Source organism: Ostrea edulis, chromosome 3, assembly GCF_947568905.1.
Source record: "Ostrea edulis chromosome 3, xbOstEdul1.1, whole genome shotgun sequence".
In the NCBI taxonomy this organism is placed as follows: domain Eukaryota; kingdom Metazoa; phylum Mollusca; class Bivalvia; order Ostreida; family Ostreidae; genus Ostrea; species Ostrea edulis.
In genome coordinates, this window is record NC_079166.1 from 54,204,488 (window position 1) to 54,218,338 (window position 13,851).

Consider the following 13,851-nt stretch of genomic DNA (forward strand, 5'->3'; position numbering starts at 1 on the left):
GCATGAAGCTTACAGGATTTTCAGCATATGTCTCATCATTGTCTGTGTTTGATAACAGCCTATCTGGGTACTCATAAAACTCTGAATTTGAAAGCTTTTAACAAAGACTGAATCTTCTCTCTTAAATGAAGTTGTGTGAAATACAGATTCACGCAAATTATGTTGGATATTTACAATCCTTGATAAATTTATGGTGTAGCTTTAAGTTTGTCCACGCACTGCTTGGAAAACTGCCATTTTATATCAAAGTAATGAAGATTGTAGCAAAACATGAACTTTATGATGTCATAATTCCAGTTCTACTTTTCTTTTCAAATTGACAATAGCAATCGAGTTTTATTGATTCTTGAATCAAAATACTACTTTATCCTAAAATAGAAACAAGAATGTCGATTTTGGTTGGTAAATAGTGCCCTTAGCATGTATGATCCTTTGTATAATTTGGGTACTTGTTCTGTATGTAGTGATCTAAACATTCAATTTAGGTAGTGTGTGGGGTGGATATAATGTTGCAGTGAATAATATTCTCATTATGGTGTACAATGTATATATATTAATTGTGTCAATCCACCAACTGGTGTGAATTACTGGATGTGACAGTACAGTTTAATTTAGCAATGTTGTTTGTAAGTCTGTCCTAACTTTCTATCCGTCCAGTCTGCTAGCTGTCTGTAAGTCTGTCCTAACTTTCTATCCGTCCAGTCTGCTAGCCGTCTGTAAGTCTGTCCTAACTTTCTATCTCTCCAGTCTGCTAGCTGTCTGTAAGTCTGTCCTAACTTTCTATCCGTCCAGTCTGCTAGCTGTCTGTAAGTCCGTCCTAACTTTCTATCCGTCCAGTCTGCTAGCCGTCTGTAAGTCTATCCTAACTTTCTATTTCTCCAGTCTGCTAGCTGTTTGTACGGGATCTCCTGGATGCTGTATTCTGTGTGGAATTGAATGTTAAACATGGTCTACATTTTTTCGCAGGTTTAAGGAGTTGCAGATCCAGTCGGAGGACAGGCTCCGAGATCTCACAGAGGCCTTACGAGAATTTGGTCCAGAATCGCAACACTTCCTGTCAGGTTAGTTTTCCATTCACATTTGATAATCTAAGATGAATTATTCCAACTGCGTAATGCCTACTTTCAAAGAAGGACAGAGTAAGTTTGTAATGTAACAATAGAACTTGGTTATGTGACAATAGAACTTGGTTATGTAACAATAGAACTCGGTTATGTAACAATAGAACTCGGTTATGTGACAATAGAACTCAGTTATGTAACAATAGAACTTGGTTATGTGACAATAGATGCATTTCTTGCTGGAGCCGTAAATTGTTGACATACATGTGTGTTTGGACATGTTTTGTCTGTTTAGGTTCCTATATTGTTCCTGATGAATCTGATTGGTCGTCATATTGTCTGTTTAATTAAAGGATTAATGATTAATATTATGAATATCAAATTTACACAGAACACCATCACAGTGTTGAGTTTGGAATCAATTTGATGGTAATCTAGTCATTCATGAGATACTACAAACTAAATATTTTCAAACAGTTCGATTGCTTTGGCATGAATTGATGTGAAAATCTACAGGATTACAAGTAGGGATGTCAACAAATATAGTCAGCGATTCAAATATTCTTCGGAATTATCAACATTTGAATAATAAAGCGATATTCAAATAACAAAATCAATATAAGACCGAAAATTCTATGTTGAAAATTGAAAGTGCTTATATACATTATTTTTCTGTATAAAAGTCCAATTCGCAGACATGTTGTATTAAAGTTGTTATTGTCTATTAAATAGATACAAGCAAATTGTAATTCAAAGGAAGATAACTCTGACTCCATTAAGAAAAGACAATGATTTTACAGACAAAAATAAATCATATGTAATTATGATTAAGTAAAATCGTTTTATTTACTGAGAATGTGCCAAATATTTGACTATTCTTCAAATAATGCAATCAACTGCATGTAATCAAATGATAAGATTTTTCATTTTGGCATCTTTAATTACAGTACAAGTCATGTTAAAAATTTCAATAATTGCTATAGGACCAGTAGATTATTATTGTGTTTAATTGTTATTTTAAAAAAAAATAACTGTAGCTAGGTCTCTTTATGAAAAATGATTTTGCTGTTCAAAGAAATATTAATAATGTATATGCATGATTGACTGCACATCGAGGTTTCATATCGACCTACAACTGTATTTTCATATCGACCTTTGATATGTAATCTACAACTGTATTTTCGGATTGTTTCATGTAGGGTATTGTGGTGCACCAAAAACATTGGCACACTATGATTCAGATCATTGGATTGATGGACAAATCAGGAATTTGGTTTGGTTCTAAATTTACAATATCCCACAAAGAAGCCTGATATATGAACTGAAAATTATGTGTCTATCATTCATACCATAAAGGAGGGATATGTCCTAAATATAGAACAGTATCTGTGCTTGGTTTTGAGGAAGAAATCTTTTAAATATGATTTTCAAATAGAACATTGAAAAGGAATGAAAGTACAATGGCAAGATTATTGAACAAACCCATACCTCTGAACTTCCATGTCTATCATGTGACCTCTGAACTTCCATGTCTATATCATGCGACCTCTGAACTTCCATGTCTATATCATGTGACCTGAACTTCCATGTCTATATCATACGACCTCTGAACTTCCATGTCTATATCGTGTGACCTCTCAACTTTCATGTCTATATCATGTGACCTCTGAACTTCCATGTCTATATCATGTGACCTCTGAACTTCTATGTCTATATCATGTGACCTCTAAACTTCCATGTCTATATCATGTGACCTCTGAACTTCCATGTCTATATCATGTGACCTCTGAACTTCCATGTCTATATTGTGTGACCTCTGAACTTCCATGTCTATATCATGTGACCTCTGAACTTCCATGTCTATATTGTGTGACCTCTGAACTTCCATGTCTATATCATGTGACCTCTGAACTTCCATGTCTATATCATGTGACCTCTGAACTTTCATGTCTATATCATGTGACCTCTGAACTTCCATGTCTATATCATGTGACCTCTGAACTTCTATGTCTATATCATGTGACCTCTGAACTTCCATGTCTATATCATGTGACCTCTGAACTTCCATGTCTATATCATGTGACCTCTGAACTTCCATGTCTATATTGTGTGACCTCTGAACTTCCATGTCTATATCATGTGACCTCTGAACTTCCATGTCTATATTGTGTGACCTCTGAACTTCCATGTCTATATCATGTGACCTCTGAACTTCTATGTCTATATCATGTGACCTCTGAACTTCTATGTCTATATCATGTGAAATCTCAACTTCCATGTCTATATCATGTAGGCATTTGAATATTATTCTAGAATCAGGAGCAGGTTACACTGAAAAGAAAGAAATTTGTATGAAATGCATCAGCTTGTACTGAATGCAAAAATGAATGTGCGAAAACTATATCAAATGTGCATTTCCATTCTAAATCTGTATTGCATACAGCTGTACAACATATCTCAATGTGAGACAATATAAACGGGATGATCCACCAATGTGAGACAATATAAACGGGATGATCCACCAATGTGAGACAATATAAACGGGATGATCCACCAATGTGAGACAATATAAACAGGATGATCCACCAAACTATGAACACACAATTATATAATTCAATATACTAATCCTCTTTTAAAATAATTGCACAAAGTAAACTGCGAAAGATTTTATAGAAAACTTTCAATACCATTCTATACCATTCCTAGGATTATTGTTGACAAAGAAATTGAAGATGATCTGATTTGAATATTGAGCAGAATAGAAACATCTAGTCCCGAAATGTTCCAGCACTAGTCTGATGTTAATATTAGCTATCAAATGGAATTTCTGTTTTTGGAACAAGATGTAAACATGTACATTTTTACAATTGTTCCCCTGTGGTCAAAGATCAGGGGGCAATTGTTTTAGTCTGTTTTACCCGATTTCTTTCTACAAATTTAACTTAACTAAAGTTATTTGAGGTAGTGGAGTTCATACTTAGGCGAAGGTCATTGGTAATTGTTTTTCCAAAAAGGTCATTTACCAAGGTTAATGTCAAATTTGTCATAATTGAAGACGACCACACATGGGGACTTTGTGATTCAGAAGTACATCTTGTTTACAATGTTAAAAGATCTGTAGAAATTGAATTGAATCAAATGTTACTCATCAGAATCTTATGGTTGAAATTTCATTATCCTGTTGAAAAATCAATTCATGAACTAGCTCAGAGGTAGATTTTCAAATCAGATAAGAGTTTTTTAAACACAGATAAGATTTGTTTCATCTCGTGTGTAAAATTGGAGGTTTAGCCTTCAATTTGATAATCCACATTTGTTAATCACTTCTAATCAATGTCCTTGAGCACCATAGAATACACCAGGAAAACCTGTATATAATGACAAGTTTGTGAACTGTTTATATGAAACCCTACAGGTAAATGTAGGTAACTGTACAGGTGTACCAGCCACTTTTGGTTATAGGATATTGCGTAAATGTATATGGTTGAAGTTCTATGGACCCCTCTCCAACCATCACAAAAATATTTCTAAAAGTTGGGCTTTGTAGTTAATGGTTGTTTGCATGAAGGACAAATTCTGTGTCTGAAAATTGGAGCAGACAATGTCGAGACATTTTACAAGAGATTGCTAATTCAGAGGGTTCCAGGCTAAGATAACAGGACTCCAGGTGAAATGTATAGGAAGGAATCTTATACTCCTCCATTTCTCAATGCATCCATCAGCTTTTGTGTATGACAGTGTAAACAGTGAAGTACTGTTATAAAACATGCAGGGCAATCGGGCAGAAAACGAGGTGTGGATTTTACAGGGATCTAATGGCAGACAAATTAAACCAAATATGGCAAACAAAGGAACGAATGTCGGCTCAGGTAGAACGTGTAACATGTTTATTGTTTTTGAAGTTCATCGAACTGTTGTATTAATGAATGTAAGGTGATTTGATTAAGCCCTGCAAGCATTTGTTATTGGGTTTTTAGGATGAGTGCATCACAAGGTATCTCTTGATTAATTAGTTTGTTAATGTTTTATTACAGTTTTGAATCGTTTTGCTAAAAGTTTTGTAATTTATTTTTCAGATTTGTATTCATTTTTTGTAATGTTTGTTTCTTATTGAATTAAGAACACTTTTAGAAAGCAGATTAAGTTATTCATAAATATATGCAGTGCAGAAGGACTGGAAAGTTCCAAGAAAGTGTTTAGTAGGAAAACTGGCAAAATGTATTAGATAGGAAAACTTCCCAGGTACATGCTGAAATTGATGATGTATATCATATATAATAACTTTTTTATTTTGCCAGTTAAAAGAAAACCAAATTACATACTCAAGAAAAGGTATTGGTGTAGATTGTTGGTTGTGTTGCTGATAGGTTAAACATTGCTGTGTAAGAAGATTGTTAAAGCAAGATAATCCCACAGTCAATATTTACCTGTGTCTCTAAATTACCTTTTTAAACAGATTGAGGTCGTCCTAGAATGGCATTTTCTGGTGGAAGCTTTATTAAGTTGTGGCATATTTTTGTGGGTTGGTGGTAGGTTGCATTTTTCCATGCAAGTGTCATCTGATGAGAGCACACTGTGTCTTTATCACCCGAGGCGTGCCTTACAGACAGGTGCCAGATTGTACTACAGGTCGTAGCACTGAAGTTCCATTTTTCTGTTGGTTGTACATATTTAGTCAAAGCAATCATTGTATCAGTGTTGGATCTGTTACGATGTATCAAAGATTGATCAGTTTTAATGAGATTGTGAAAAGACACCCAGGATATCATAATAACAGTGTAGTGAAGAGAGTTGGTAGTGTGTGTAAAATACTGATTCATATACTGTCAAACCATTCTGATATATAGTACATTGACCATAGACAAAAACATCTTAGTCATGCAGATTCAGTGTCACTACTAGTCAGAGAATACCAGAGTCAGTATCAGATGAATTTACACATTGCCCAGAGGTACAAATGGGTTGACGACCTATTGATTAATGCAGGGGCAGAGGGGAAATTAATTAGGTTTGACAACGGAATATTGTCCCAAGAAATAGACTATAAATTGAATTATCAGCCTTTTCATTAAGTATGGTATTTATTCCAGCATCAGTGGACCATCCATGGGAACGAGCTGTGTCAGGGAACAAAGTGCCTTATTACATTAAGTAAGTATTGCAGTGATTACATTAAGTAAGTATTGCAGTGAATACATTGTTACATTAAGTAAGTATTGCAGTGATTACATTGTTACATTAAGTAAGTATTGTAGTGATTACATTGTTACACATTTACATTCATGTTATAGTCATTCTTCCTTGGAGACTACAACAAAATTACAAATTACATGAATGAAATCTGGTGTTGCATATATATTTGGAAAATGACTGTAGGAATAAGAAGTGACTGTATGAAGTTAACAGCACTTGTCAATATTATTTTGAAGATACAAGAATGGAAATTAAGATTACAAATGTTTTTGATAATTTTCTTTTACCCACAAAGATGCTTTAAGTTCATTTTTACTAACTTATGCAGGAGTCATTTCAAATTTTGTTGCCGCACAATGTATAGAATGACAAACTTAAAAACTTTCAATTTCTTTGAGATGGTATTCTTCAGAGGAATTAATTCAATGTTGGATATTGATTTCAGCCACACAACAGCAACGACTCACTGGGACCACCCCATGATGAACGACCTTATGGATAGCTTGGGTAAGCAGTGTCATCAAATTCTGTTCTCTTCAGCATTTTGTATTATATGGGGGGGGGGGGGGGGGTTAACTACTCACATTAAGTGACTAGGAGGTTTTAGTATTGAAAAATTTACTATACTCAATAAAGAGACAAGGCAACTATAGAATTGGAAATTAAGTATATGAATAAAGTGAATAGGAGGCTAATTAAAATTGAAGAATTAACTACTTAATAAAATGACTAGGAGGCAATAGAGTTGTCTTAGATACAATATAATTGTGATGTACGTGTATTTGTAGTGTACGTTTTCTCATCAAGCATGTTTTTATGTTGACAGCGGACTTGAATAATGTCCGATTCGCTGCTTACAGAACTGCCATGAAGCTTCGGATGCTTCAGAAGAAACTCAGACGTAAGTGTGAAGCTGGAAATTCATTATGACATCATTCATAAACATAAGTCTGGCATGCATTGAATTTAAACCTGTAGAATTGGGAGTTCAGTGATAGTGAAGTTTATTCCATTAAGTTGGAAATGCCCCTTCTCCCTTATACAAGAATATAGTGTAAACTGCACATTTTATATTATAATAGAACTACTGGTAAGTTATATTTGCACATTTACAACTCCATAATTTGCTACCTTTGATTTAGACTTAGCTCATGAATTGATTAAGTAGGTTTCTTAGATTACATGACTTACCAAAATCACTTTCAAGATAAATTCATGAGGGCGTGAATTTGAAATCACAGGTGATAACACAGATGGCTATTCTATTAGTGATAAATAGATAAAAACGAGACTTTTCAATAATTACCAAAAAAAAAACCAAATCTACAGTATGTGTTAAAGCTTGCTCTCTATGTGCAGGATGTTGATTTCTCTTTAACAGTGGACTTGGTTGCCATGAGTCTTGCCACCGAGTCTTTCGATCAACACAATCTCAGGGGACGTAATGATAATGTGATAGACGTCATAGACATGATCCGGTGCCTAAAGACCATGTATGAACATATTGAACAGAAACATCAGAAGCTGGTCAATGTTTCACTCTGTGTGGATTTAGTGCTTAACTGGATACTCAATGTATATGACATGTAAGTTAATATATGTGACATTTTACTTGAAATTCAAAATGAAAAGAAAGAACAAACTTCTAAGATGTTTTATGACATTTCTATGACTCCATAATACGAGATTATAGGGGGCATATAGTATTTGGTGTGTCTGTTTGTCTGTGAAAACTTTAATTTTGGCCATAACTTTAGAATGGATATTAGGGCTTTCATATTTCACATGTATTTCTTGTGACAAGATCTTTATTTTGGTATCAGAATTTTTTATTTCATGTCTTTGACCTTTGAGTTTGACATAATTTTGAAAAACTTTAATCTTGAATAGTTAGTGATAGGGCTTTCATATTATACACATGTATTCCTTGTGACAAGAACTTTCTTTTTGTACCAAATTTTTTTACCTCATGATCTTGACTTTGGGGTTTGATCAACTTGAAAAACTTTAACCTTGTTTAGAACTATTGAATGGTTAGTGATAGGGGGGCTTTCATACTTCAATGTGTGCTCAAAACCTTTCTTTTGGTACCAAAATGTTTGACATCATGACCTAGCTTGGCCATGGAATTTGACCTTCTATTGAATAAAATTCTTAAACTTAGCCTATCACTTTTGAATGGTTAGTAATGGGGCTTTCATATTTCACATGTGTATTGTGTGTGACAAGACCTTTCTTTTCGAACCAAAATTTTTGACCTCATGACCTTGGGGTTTGACCTAATTTTGAAAAACTTAACCTTGCCCATAACTTGATAATAACTTTTTATTGTGATTATTTTCTGTATGATTTTGATATTAATTTTCAGAGCCAGGAGTGGAAAAATTCGAGTTTTATCATTCAAAGTAGGAATACTGTTACTATGCAATGGGCAGCTGGATGATAAATACAAATGTAAGTTCTGTATCTGCCTTTTAAGTAATGTGTAGATAGTAAATCAACTTTAGTTCGCATGGGAGAAGTGCATCTAGGGGTATTCTAGTGAGTATTTGCCGACAGTTTGCTTATGTAGAAGTTGTATGTGTTGGCTCAATCATGAATTACTCGTTACCAGTGTATTTCAAATGAGTGATTCGATTAAAAGTTGGTTTATAGTGGAGCTGATTCTTTCTGAATTTCTGGACAATTTCTCCAAGAAGTAGACATGTAATGTTACTAGAATTTTATTATCTTGTAGTTTTATTTCGCCTGATTGCGGACACGAATGGTTTCTCAGACAAGCGCCGCCTGGGCCTGCTTCTACATGACTGTATGCAAGTTCCACGACAGCTGGGGGAGGTGGCGTCTTTTGGAGGCAGCAACATTGAGCCCAGTGTCAGAAGCTGTTTTGAAATGGTAAAAAGTTTAGAGAGAAAATATTTACACATTAAGGAGAAAGAAAAGGCTGTGCTTTTTAAGATCATTAAACAAGTACTTTTCTTTCTAATTCAATATGCATATACAGGTGACTCACGATAACTCGAAGTTCAAGGGACTTTGATAAAACTTTGAGAGATCGAAATTTGGAAATTGAAGGTCCACCGATATGGTTCACATTTTACAGTAACCGGAAATGTTTACCAACAAGATCATATTGTTTTGACATGTTTTCCTTGATATTTGTCAGGTAGTTAATTTGACATCAAAATAAAGAACCTTATTTTGCATTAATAAAAAGATTTCAAAGTTTATGTATTTATTTGTTCTTTAATCATGCTAAGACCAAGTTCCGATGAAGTTTTACTGTCGCAAACTAAACGGAGCACAATGTTATGTTGCTTTACACAAAGCAAAAATTTTAACAAATGAGTAAAATAGTGTTTTAGAGTAACGTTACACAAAGAACAAATGTGAGAAATTCAACAGTCTATAGATCTTTAAATTAATGTATAAACTCTACTTGTGAAGTCAAAACAAATTATGGATTTTTTTAATAGTCAGATTATATATAATTTTAATCATCAGGACACAAGACCCCAGTGTATGGTGTATTTGACCAATTAGCCAATTATATTATCAAGTGTGTCACCTCCACAAAGAAGCACTGGTGATGTTTCACCTAATATGTAAACACCTAATTACCACCACCACACATCCTTTGGCATTCAACAAAATCCAGGTAAAGTCCAATTGGAAATTATTACACACTTGGGTAACGGTGGGTATACACTACCACCACTTTCAGAGATCGAGAGTGAAAACAATGAAATGTGTCTTAAGGGATCCAACTTCACTTCAAGAGACCAAGAACTTTGAGAGATTAAAGTTTGAGCCATCGAGAGTCACCTGTGTACAAACAGTATTATACTCATATCTGAGTTTTCAAATTCATTTTCAACTTCCATACATTCTAAGACTGATCTCTTATGCACTTTTTCAGGCTAACTGCTGATTTCTTGTAGCTATAAAGCAATATTGTATATTTCAGGCTAACGGAAGGCCAGAAATTCAGGTGAACCATTTCCTAGAATGGCTGAAGTTGGAGCCACAGTCCTTGGTGTGGCTACCAGTGTTGCACCGTCTGGCTGCTGCAGAAACTGCCAAACATCAGGCAAAGTGCAATATCTGTAAAGAATGCCCCATTGTAGGATTTAGGTAGGCAAATGATATGTTGGCAATAAATCTAAATGAAATATTTTTAAAATCATTTTTAACCTTTGAGTAGTAGTGCAGTATAAGGGGAATAACTCCTCAGTTGAAAGTAGTGGTGATGATTTGTTTCTCTGTTCTTTCAGATATCGATGTTTAAGGTGCTTCAATTTTGATATTTGCCAAAACTGTTTTTTCTCGGGGAGAAAGGCGAAGAATCACAAACTTGCCCATCCAATGCAGGAGTACTGTACTGCTGTAAGTAGACCCTGCTTGTAATCTCCAGCTTTGTAAAACTAGAATTTTTCTTAAATTTCCACTGAATGGATATTAAGTTCTTCAAATGAAGATTCCCATACAATGTACATTTTTTACTCTTGAAGACAGAATCCTACCAGTAGTAATAAGATGCAGTGATGTTCATAATACAGGCTTTATCTTGCTTAGAATTTGTGCTTAAAGCAAAGATGCTGAAAATTTATTTCATTTCAGACAACCTCAGGAGAAGATGTTCGTGATTTCACCAAAGTGCTGAAAAATAAGTTCAAGTCTAAACGTTACTTCAAGAAACATCCACGGTTAGGCTTTCTGCCAGTCCAGACCGTCTTGGAGGGGGACATTTTAGACAGGTATGTGAAATCCAAGAATAACCAAAGCTAGGAGATTGGGGGGGGGGGGGGGGGGGGGGGGGCATCGGTCTATTTACTGCATTTGAAGTGGTTTTCTATTACAAGTGCTTAGCTTGTAGAAGAGTTCCTGAAGACTAAATAATGTAGAAAATTATGTTTGATCACCAAAAAGGAACAATGCATATGTCTGTATCAGAATTTTTATGAAATATTGATGTTATATATCTGAACATTTTGTGGGCATGATTGGATGATGCTGAACTACCATCTGAGAGCACATCTTTAAATAATGTAAATTTAGCCTACATGCTTCTTTTTAATTTATTATGTAGAGAGATATGGATACATGATAAAGAGAGAGAGAGAGAGAGAGAGAGAGAGAGAGAGAGATGATTAATGCAAAATTATATGGACCTGTCCTGAATGTTTACTAGAAACAGGGTTCAACATTAACTTTTGCAAGTATTAGACCAGTCAGTCTACCTAGCACAATTCTTGCTAGCCCTAGCTTACAATGCATCCACTAGTCTTGACCAAACAAATGATAACATTATAACCCACAAATTTCAATAATATGGATTTTTTATGTTTTGTCTGTTGAATGAAATGAAAAAAAGCCTGAAGAATTGTGATGATAAATTCAATAAATTGTCAGTACTACATATTGTCTTAAAAGTCGAAGGTAAAGTGTTCTAGTGTTACGAACTTTATTTGAAAGACTGAAATATGGGTTTATTTTTTCAACACAACCAGACTAGGGTTTCTTAAGTTTGAGTTTTCTTTTAATAGAGCAGTCAAAATTCAAGTAAAATCTCACACTTTTGTTGTGGGTTTTTTAGCCGAGTTGCAACGAAGTTGAACTCAGCTATTGGTTTGGTGATGCGAGTGGGTTGGCGGGTGGGAGGTTGGGCGTCAACAATTAGTTTCTGGATGATAACTCGAAAAGTTTACAATCTAATCAAATGAAACTTTGATATATTGTTGGGTACCAGGTAAGGAAGACCCCTATTGATTTTGGAGAAAAAACGTCAAAGGTCAAGGTCACAATGACTGAATATAGAATGAAAATTTCAGAAAAATTTGGTTTCCGGATGATAACTCAAAAAGTTTAAATCCGAATCAAATGATACTTAAAGATATTGTTATGTACCAGGTAAGGAAGACCCCTATTGATTTTGGAGAAAATAGGTCAAAGGTCAAGGTCACAGTGACCAAAAATAGATTTAAAATTCCAAAAAAAGTTTGATTTCCGGAGGATAACTCAAATTTTTTTAATTTGAATCAAATGAAACTTGGATATATTGTTGGATACCAGCAAAGCAAGGCCCCTATTGATTTTGGAGGTCAAAGGTCAAGGTCACAGTGACCGAATATAGATTGAAAACTTCAGACAAATATGGTTTCTGGACAGTAACTCGAAAAGTTTAAAACTGAAATTAGTTCTTCATAATTATAAATATGCCATATCATTCCTGACTTTACAATGTATCCCATGCAACTCGGCTCATGCACCCCTGGGTGCATATATTTATTTTTTTGGGGGGTGTTGGTTTGGTTTGTTTTTTATTGTTATTTTGGTGGGTTTTTTGTGAAATCCAGGTCAGATGGTCTAGTACAGACACATTTTGAATGACCAGACCTATGATGTAGCAGGATCAATTGATAGTCTTGTAGTGTTGAACCCTGGGTAAAAATTACAGAATATGGGTTCTCCAAAACAGCTTTAATAGTCTCTTTTTCATGTGTCATTTTATAAATATCTGTGTAAACTATGCATATCCAACCACCAATTCTTTCTTAAAAGCATAATTAAGTTACAACTTAAAGTTTTCCTGCATTGTTCGTGATTTTTTGGAACATGCATTATTTTCTGTGCGGCGAACTACGCATTTTGTAATAACCCTGCTTGTGACTAATGTGTTCTTGCATCTCATCAGCAAAGGCCCTTGGAGACTGATTAAATTCAAAAGCATGCGTGATTAAAGCTTTTTGTCGTCCATGGTGTAACCTGGGTATGGATTTTTTTTGCATTATGAATCAATAAAGGAGATTAACTGTGTAGGAACTGACACTTTGAGCACAAGTAATAGCAGTTCTTCAGCTGAGTTAAGAAAGTGAATGACAATTAATTTTTTTTATACCAAAAAAGATTATTAATAATCTGGAGAAAATAGATGTCTGCTTGTCCAGGGCTTTCAAATCAAATACAAACCATTTTTTTGTTATTTTTGTTTCTGAAAGAAAATTATCCTTTATAAGGAGTACGTGTCAAATATAAATATTTACATTCCAGTGTTATTGCCTTTGGTATCTTTACAAATTGTAATGTGCGACATTTCCTCATGAATGCACTACTGTTGTGTACGATGCACTTATGAAGCTTGATATTTTAACTACTGGGAATTCCGACAGAATATATATATACATGTATATATCCATCCCTGCTCAATGGCCATAAGCGCTGAGCATAGGCCTAAATTTTGCAGCCCTTCACCAGATATTCAATCAATCAATCAATTACAATAATGTTTGGTTTTTTTTTGTCAAATTGAAATATAAATGACTTATGGAGATATAAAATGGATGATTTGAAAATCTGGCTATCATTAAACAAGCTTATTAGATTATTGCTTCTATGCACAAAGAATTGATTTTGTGAATTTTGACTTGGATATTGGGAAATAGGGACATGAATCATTGGTTATTCCATTTCGTAATATCATGATAACTTCACAAGCACAGTCTTACAGAGAAATTCTTACAAATCACCACCAGAATTCACAAGTATCGGTGATCTTGATCTGCACACAAATCGATGGAGTTACCAAGGAAATATTTCC

At 34.4% G+C, this 13,851-nt stretch overlaps 1 protein-coding gene across 1 annotated transcript in view; it reads left to right on the forward strand.

Moving 5' to 3' along the window:
* The window catches only part of LOC125673153 (dystrophin-like), a 155,277-nt gene that overhangs the window by 128,579 nt on the left and 12,847 nt on the right, over positions 1–13,851 (forward strand). Inside the window, exons 57-66 of the mRNA XM_056158146.1 lie at positions 967–1,061; positions 6,152–6,212; positions 6,700–6,761; positions 7,081–7,155; positions 7,636–7,840; positions 8,623–8,708; positions 8,992–9,149; positions 10,222–10,388; positions 10,529–10,640; positions 10,875–11,011. Coding sequence (XP_056014121.1) covers positions 967–1,061; positions 6,152–6,212; positions 6,700–6,761; positions 7,081–7,155; positions 7,636–7,840; positions 8,623–8,708; positions 8,992–9,149; positions 10,222–10,388; positions 10,529–10,640; positions 10,875–11,011 — 1,158 coding nt within the window. The remainder of the gene's footprint in view (positions 1–966; positions 1,062–6,151; positions 6,213–6,699; positions 6,762–7,080; positions 7,156–7,635; positions 7,841–8,622; positions 8,709–8,991; positions 9,150–10,221; positions 10,389–10,528; positions 10,641–10,874; positions 11,012–13,851) is intronic.